Source organism: Humulus lupulus, chromosome X (assembly GCF_963169125.1).
Source record: "Humulus lupulus chromosome X, drHumLupu1.1, whole genome shotgun sequence".
Classification (NCBI taxonomy): Eukaryota; Viridiplantae; Streptophyta; class Magnoliopsida; order Rosales; family Cannabaceae; genus Humulus; species Humulus lupulus.
The window spans coordinates 7,578,057-7,587,003 of NC_084802.1; the positions used below are offsets into that span (position 1 = coordinate 7,578,057).

At 33.3% G+C, this 8,947-nt stretch overlaps 1 protein-coding gene across 1 annotated transcript; it reads left to right on the forward strand.

Annotated features, from left to right (window-relative positions):
• Window positions 1-358: 358 nt before the first annotated feature.
• LOC133804563 (protein DETOXIFICATION 54) lies at window positions 359-7,822 on the forward strand. Its single transcript, XM_062242714.1, has 3 exons — window positions 359-904; window positions 1,013-1,921; window positions 6,935-7,822. The coding sequence occupies exons 1-3, from the start codon at window positions 851-853 to the stop codon at window positions 7,532-7,534; spliced, it is 1,563 nt and encodes a 520-aa protein (XP_062098698.1). The 5' UTR covers window positions 359-850; the 3' UTR covers window positions 7,535-7,822.
• The last annotated feature ends 1,125 nt before the right edge of the window (window positions 7,823-8,947 follow it).

Here is an 8,947-nt window from a genome sequence, read left to right on the forward strand (position 1 = left end):
TTTTAAGCTTAAAATAATATTTTGAATTTATAGCAAAAAAAAACTTAATTAATTTAATTATGTAGATAATATATTAATATATTTAAATGTATTAAAAAAATAGTGAAGTCTTAATTAGACGGATTGTATTATGTTGAGCGAGTTGATAATTATTTTTGCCAATTCATTTGAGATGCATTTTTCGACTATTTTTTCCACAAACCTAATTTTTTCTTTCCTAAATTGATGTTTAATGAGCAGAGGATCAAAAGTGAACAGCACTCAAATGTTCGTACACTAAACAAATCCACGAAAGAAAAACACATAAATAGAAACCGACCTTTCACTCACACTCTCTTTCTCTCTATACATATATAGATATATGTATATATATCTCTCTCTCACCGGAATCTGTCAACAGCAGTCGCAATGAAAAGTTCAAAACAAAACCCTCCTCGTGTTCTCAAAAACTCTGCCTCTTCCCTTTCCTGGCCGTCACTTTCCCACTCTCTCAGAAAAAGCCTTTCTTTTTCGTTCTCTGCACTACTTTCTTTCCCCTCATACATATCTATAATAATCAAATCCCATTATTCATCTCTCATTATCTAATAATATCTCCTTTCTTTCTTTCTCTGTCTTCAACTCTGCCCCAAAAATACCATGGTTGCAGTGCTTCTACTACTACTCCTAGCCGTCTTTAGTCACTTCTTTCGCTTTCAACTCTCCAAAAACACAGTGCCCTTTTCTTTCTCAAACCCCACTTCTCAATTCATCCACCATTTTCTGCATTAACTCTAAACCCTCTTTGCTTATTTAAACAACCATCTTGCTTGTTCGTCTTCTTCAAACTGTTTGATCGAACTATATAGAAATGGAAGAAAAAGACCAAGATTTTTCATTTCGAAAGTTTCCAACTCTTTCCCAGGTATAATAATAATAATGGAATCAATATATTATATGGTTTTATATGTTTACACAGTTTGGTTTTGGTTTTCATTTTCCTCTGTTTTTTCTTTGATAACAAACAAAACAGATTCTACAAGAACTGAGAGAGCTATGGGGTTTGGCTCTGCCCATTACGGGGATGAACTTGCTCGTATTTTTCCGTGCTGCTGTCTCAGTCTTCTTCTTGGGTCGACTCGGCAGCCTCGAACTCGCCGGTGGAGCACTCTCTTTAGGGTTCACCAACATCACCGGCTACTCCGTCCTAATGGGGCTGGCCTCCGGACTCGAACCCGTCTGCAGCCAAGCTTACGGCTCCAAAAACTGGGCCCTGCTCGCCATCTCCTTCCAGCGAATGGTTCTAATCCTCCTCGTCGCCGCCATCCCCATAAGCCTACTCTGGCTCAACCTCGAGAGAATCATGATCGGCATGGGCCAAGACAAGGCCATAACATCAATGGCAGCCACATACTGCCTCTACTCACTCCCAGACCTCTTAACAAACAGCCTGCTCCAGCCACTGAGAGTGTTCCTCCGCTCCCAACAGGCAGTCAAGCCCATGATGTACTGCACCATGGCGGCTGTAGCCCTGCACGCGCCTCTGAACGTGCTGATGGTGAAGGTGCTGGGGCTCGGGGTGGGCGGTGTGGCTGCAGCCTCGGTGCTGACGAATTTGAACATGGCTGTGCTGATGGCGGGGTGGTATTTGGGGTGGGGGAAGGGGAGGGAGATGGTGATGAGTTGGAGAGTGTTTGGTGGTGGTGATGGTAGTGGCGGTGGGGTTGGAGAGGTGTGGGGTGGGATGGGGCCACTGTTGAGGCTGGCTGTGCCGAGCTGCTTGGGGATATGCCTGGAGTGGTGGTGGTACGAGATCGTGACGGTGATGGCCGGGTACTTGGCGAATCCAACTCTGGCTGTGGCTGCCACTGGGATTCTCATTCAGACCACTAGCATGATGTACACTGTCCCCTTGGCTCTTTCTGGCTGTGTCTCCACCCGGGTATGTCTCCTCTCTTATCCACCAACTTTTTTTCACTACAATATACTTTTTTGTTTTGGCAAATTCCCTCCCTACTTTTTAATATAGTAATTTCTCCATTATCCTCGTTTTGATCAAAACTTTATGACATTACAAAATTCTTGACACCTTGCAGAAAATTTTAGACACCACCTCAAAAGTACTTGAATATGTTGTTGTAGTGTCGTCTTGCAAAAAATTATCAAAACAAAATTAATCGACGCTCCATATCCTGACACTATTGGAAATTCGGATGCCATGTCGAGAATTCATTCCCATGATTTTTAGACAACTCATCTGAATTCCAGACATGAATTCCAGACAAAGACCATTGTGCATACTATTATGAAAAGAAAATTATTTTATAAAGTGAGATTATAAAAGGGTTTATTTTTATGAATTAAAATAGTATATTTGGCAAAATGGTTTTTTTTGTTACACTGTAAAAACTAAAAATTGTGCTGGGAAAGTTATTTTTGTAAAAAAATTATTAAAAAGAATGTCATTTTAAAAAATGAAAATATAAAAAAAGTATTTTTTTTCACCAATTAGTTATTCTCACATTAGTATCTTTACATTCCACACACACTAATTTCCTTTTAATATTTACACTAACAATCTTTCATGACAGTAACACTTTGTCTTGTCTTGTTTAGAAGTAATTATGCAACAAAAAAATTTGTAAAAGAGTAAAGATATGTAAACTTAAAATATGCACTCAAATATTGAGTGTAGTGATGAGACAGTCTAGTCTAACCAATCAAATTTGTCACCCACTATTTGAAAAGCAGAATCATATGTTACTGTAGCCATTCTGCTTGGAACACAGCAACACTGTACTGTAGCCCTAACCAAAATCTCAGCAACACAGTGACTTAGTTAAATAGTCATATGTTACTGTAGCCATACTGCTTGGAACCGAACTACCCAAAATCACAGTACACACTGACACAGTAACTAACTAACTAAATTTAATAATCATTTGTTGCTATAGTGCCACATTGCTTCTAACCAAACTCACAGTTACTTGATAAAATAGTCATAAGTTGCTATAGTGGCCCACTGCTTGCTTGGAACCAAAATAGTCATATTTGGGTCGAGTTCTTTCAGGTATCTATATAGCAATTGTGATAGTTTGTTGATCTCCAAATATTATAAGATTAGTCGGGGAGACTAGTTTCAAAAAAATAGTTGGTTAACAAGTTCTTAATGTGTTTGGTTCGTTGGAATAGAATTATAATAGTTATAGTGGAACAAGAATGAGTTTGATTCGGTGAATTAGAAGTAAAATAGTAATAATGGAACAAAAAAATGATAGTAAGAATAATATTCCGTTTGTTTGAATATTTTAATCTATGGGTAAAATATAGAATGAATGTAATAATTCTTGTATTGGAATGGGTGTATTGTAAATATTTGGCAAGAGGGATATGATAGTTGGAGGGGTGCATTCTCCCTAAATTTATAAAATTCAATCCAATAGAAGTAAAATGTAAATTATTCTCTAAAAAAAACCTATTTAACAAATATTAGAAAGACAATTTTAATAAGTATCTCTTCTCCATTGTTCCACTCAAGGTTTTGAAAAGAGAAATCGTGAGGCGAGGCGAGGTTTTTTTCTTTAGTATTGCGAGGTGTACGCCTCAACAATAAGAACAAATAAAATTCAAAACATATCATAAAATTCATAACAAGCAACACATAATTCCATATCAAACTCATAAAAGTCATAAGATAACTTGTTGCAAGTCTTAAAATTATAAATTAAATTTATTAAATCTCCAAGAAATCATCATTTTAGGGTTGAATGAGGGGAAGAGAAATAATGAGAGTTGAAGGAGAAGAGAGAAAGTAATTTTAGGGTTTTATTTTGTTTCTTTCTTTAATTAGAAATTTAGTTTAAAATCCCATGACAAAGCCCATTTAACTCAATTAAAAAGTCCAAAACAGCTATTAAATCAAACAAAACAAATTAACAAACAAGGCTCTGAGCCTTATTAATCAGCCAAAACAATGTTTAAGTAGTGAGGCGTGCGCGCTTCAATACGGCCTCGCCTCAGAGGCGTGCGCCTCATGAGTGCCTCAAGAGGGTGAGGCGTGCGCTTCAGTGAATGCAGTAGAGGCGTAGCCTCGGAGAATATTTGAACTGCCTCGCCTCAAGGTGCGCCTCGAGGCATAGGCCTCAACCGCTTTTGAAAACCATAACTCCACTCTCATTTCGTAATGCCAAACAAGTCTCCTTCCTACCTGAGATTTTTTATTTATTTTTGCTTTGTCTTGTTTATTTCATAATCTTTACAAAAAATTATAAAAAAAAATATGATACTGATTGAAAAAATAATAATTTTTATTTAAAATTAACATTTTTCATAATTAATAAAAAAAGAACAAAATATATCTTTTAATATGTAATGTTTTTAGTGTAAAGATTAAGATTAATTATTAGACTTTGAGCATTTAATAAAGTTGAAACTAATTTTTTAATATTTCATAATTTAAAATTTTCAGAATATGAACACTTAAAATTTATTATTCAACCCTGACAAAAAAAATATTATTTAACATTTCAGAAACTTTGAATTTGAACCCCCTAATAAAGCTGACAATTTGTTATATAACATTTAACCATTTATTTTTATTTTTTTTGAATTTTCATTTATCTAGCATTAAACATTAGTTCTTTTGCATTTAACAATTTAAAAAGATTATTTAATATATGTATTTGAATTTTGAGCAAATAACAAAAAAAATTAAAATTAATATTTGGAATTTGAAAATTTAACAATCTTTTTCTATAAAAAAGATCAAACATAGTTTTATGCTAGGAACTACAACAAAGTCAATTGACAACCAATAGAGGACAAGCTTGTCACATATCTATATTATGTTAGGATACTAAAGTAGAACTTAGTGATTTCATATCTTTTTGTAGAAAATTGGTGATGGGGCATGATTGTTTATTTGTTTTTTCTTTCTTTAAAATAATTTCTATCTTTTTATTTAAAAAGGCAAGGAGAATCAATTCCTTGTGTTTATTAAATGAGAACAAATGTAAAAAGAAAACACACTACCATTCGAATATTTTTCATCCCACACACTTAAGACACCTTAAATCTTATTATATATGATATAATATAATATTTAGTATATTTAATTCACAAAATGAGTTATTATTTTTACAAAGTGACATAAAAAAGTTTACAAAGTGAGTTATTATTATTAAAACACTCGACACCTGTCTCCAAAGATCATTTTACAAAGTGACATAAAAAAGTTTTTTTTTTCATATATTATTATTGTTGTAGTTTGAAGTTTTTGGCTTTAAATAAAATAATATAACTATATGTAGTGGAATAAAATGCAAAAGTGATACTAATATGAGTTTATAATTTATTAGACCCTGTGTTTTGTCTCATTACCTGTTTGGATTCTGTGTTTTGACAAATTATTTTTTGGACCCTGTGTTTTCTAAAATAGTTCAAATAGACTCCTAAACTAGATTTTGATCAAAGATTTTTGAACTAAAATCACAAATAATTAATCAAACTAACAACTCAGAAAAAAATATATTCATTCTTCCTAAGAATTCTGTTGTTATACTCAATTTTTTGTTCATCAAAATCAGGTTTAGGGGCTTATTTGAATAATTTTACAAAACACAGGGTCCAAAAAATAATTTGTCAAAACACAAGGTCTAAACAGGTAATGAGACAAAACACAGGATCTAAAAATGTATAAACCCTACTAATATAATTATATGTAATTTAACATGTATACTTTCTATCATATTCTTTTTTTTATATTTAAAATACTTATACAATATTAGTAGCCATATCAAATTTTATAATGGGATTTGCATATATTTGTTTTTAGATTAACGTTATAAAACACCTAAAGCTATATGATATTTTATATAAAATTGAGTCTTATTGATTATAATTCAATGAGTAGCATTAGAGATACCACTTATATAGCAACACTTCTATTTTGAGCTATTTTCATTCCATTTCTTTATTTTGATTGAAGATTTTTTTTGTTAGTGCAGTTTAAAGTATTAGATTGTGGTTTTTCCACTATTTTAATGGAATGAGCATTTCGTCTAAAAATAAAAGAAAATGGTATTCTAATACACAATTAATTTTTTTTCTTAATTTTCTTAATTATAGTAAATATTATTCCAATCATATTCCATTTCATTACTCCTAAACCAAACAAAACTTTATTTATATTTTTATGTAGTAATGGATTGGTTTATAAACTATTGTACCAAGTGTACTGTGGTGACCTGTAAGATTAATCTTTTTGGAAAACAAAAAGAAAGAAAAAACATGATTGGACATTTATGCACTATACACAACAAAGTATTTTAAATGGACAATCTGTCCAATATATATATATATATATATATATATACGACAAATCAGCACTATAGAAGAGTTCATTCAACTTTGTTTTAAAGCACCAATTTCATGAGCTTGCGAGGCAAGTGTTTGAGGCAAACAGAAAGTTCCCACTAATATTTCATTCATATAATTGGGGCTCTCACACCCAATATGTGCTTGTTTTATTTTTAAAAGCTAGAATAATAAAAAAAATTGCTATTAAAGGAAAAATATAATAAAAAACTAATAAAAGAATTATAGGGTGTCTAGCAAAATAGGTTTCTTAGACTTTGATTGATGATTTTTTTTGTAAAATAGTCATTCATACATGTCCAAAATGTTTGATATCTTGGTTTTTACAAAAGAATACTATTTTACAATATATGTAGTATTTTCTTTTCCATGAAAAAAATTATAATATTTTTTTTAAAATATTAAATATTGGAATAAATTCTACATGTGAAGCTTTAACATATTAGAGTGTGGAAGAGAGTTTTTCAAGCCTTTTACTATTCAAATATTCTCAATCTGTCTTTGCTCAAGTGGTTGTGTTTTTTTTTTGTCTTTTGAGGTTATTATGTTTGGTTATCTTAATATAAGTTACATTATGTAGGTTGGGAATGAGCTTGGAGCTGGCAACCCTTATAAGGCCAAGCTAGCGGCCATGGTTGCCCTAGGTTGTGCCTTCTTGATTGGCTTCATCAATGTGACATGGACAGTGATCTTGAGAGAAAGATGGGCAGGGCTTTTCACAAAGGATGACCTTGTCATGTCCTTGGTTGCGTCGGTTATGCCAATCATGGGCCTCTGTGAGCTGGGGAACTGCCCACAGACAACAGGCTGTGGCATTCTCCGTGCCACTGCTAGACCAGCGGTGGGTGCTCGTGTCAACCTGGGCTCGTTTTACTTTGTTGGTACTCCTGTGGCCGTTGGACTCGCCTTTTGGCTCAAGGTTGGATTCCCCGGCCTATGGTTTGGCCTTATGTCAGCTCAACTAGCCTGCGTCGTGTCCATCCTCTATGTCGTGCTTCTCCAGACGGATTGGGAGGCCGAGGCTTTGAAGGCTCAAAAATTGGGTGGGGTGGAAATGAGTACTAGTAGTGCTTGCATTGAAGGGAGGGAAACAAAGCAAGAGGAAGATGAAGAGAGCAAAGGGCTTTTGACTATTAATGGAAATGGTAACAACAAGGATGATGTATTTTGGACAGAATGAACTAAACTACTACAAATTTTGTGTTTAGTTTATAAAATAGATGATGCCAAGTAGTTGTAACAAAGAAGAAAAAATGTGTTTGTTTTACTAGCCGGAGCTTTGTATTTGCTTTGCTTGTTATAATTTTGTATCTTTGGTTTATTGCTTAAAAGTTCCACTTCCGAGGCTAAGTGAATGGAGTTGTCAGAACATTACAACTTCTCAAGCATAACATCACATCACAATTTTTAAAGAGTGCCATTAATCTGGTGCTACTCAAAATGAATTTGTTCTTTGGTGATTTTTTTATGGAGAAAATTATGTGAACTTTGCATATCATTTATTAGATGTATAAATATAATTTTTTTGAACAATGCTATAAGTGGGGGTGAACATTTGACCCGCAAACCCGACCCAACCAACTCGAATTTTTGCAAAACCTGTCAAATTCGGGTGAAATTCAATCTGATCTTGACATGGTTCGGGTTCAGATTTTGAAATTAAGGGCACACGGGTTCGGGTCCGAACCCGAACATAATTAAAAAAATAATAATTTTCGAAAAAATTTATACATTTTTAAAAAAAATTACCGAGACCCAATTTGTAAAAAATCAACATTACCAAACTAATAACAAAGTTAAAAAAAACATGTGAAAAGTAAAAAAAATTCAAAAAGTGTAAAAAAATTGTATTTTTGAAATGTTTTTATCAAGACCCATTTTCGGCCCAAAGCCCATTTTTGGACCAATCCCACCCAAAACCCAACCAAACTCGACCCGACCAAACTTGAAACCCGAAAATTTTGGACCGGGTTCGGTACCACTTTCCTCTATCCGAAACCCGCAAAATCCGAACTCGATGCACCCAAAACCCAACCCGTGTGCACCGCTAGCTATAAGACATCCTAGATGTCAAATAGGACGTGTCATATCACTATTGATGTAATTAAGTATTAAGTTTCACTTATTTTAATTTTAAATTAATTTAAATGAAATGCCTCACCCGAAATTACCTTGCATCGATAGCAGTATAGGGTGTTGGGCACCCTAAAATACTCTTAAGCATTTCTTATATTTTTCACATTTACTTATAAAATTTTGAATATATATAAATTAAAAGGAAATATACATAGGAAAAGTCAGCATTTTCGTAGACTTTGATTTCAGGGTACCATATGCCAAAGAGTAGTGCTAAGAAAATTTGCCTTCCCACCCTATTTTGCATTGTCTTGTTATATTATTTGACACAGATTTTTATTGATTATTTATATCTTTTTAAAATATAAATTACTTGCACAGTGTCTTTGTCGAGCATTTACACGAGAGAGTACTACAGAGAATAAAAAACAAAGTTCCCTTTAGATTTTTTTTTATCAGAAAGAAGCCTTGGAAGTTGTTTATAAGAAATATTTCTTAAATGAAATTCTCACAATTT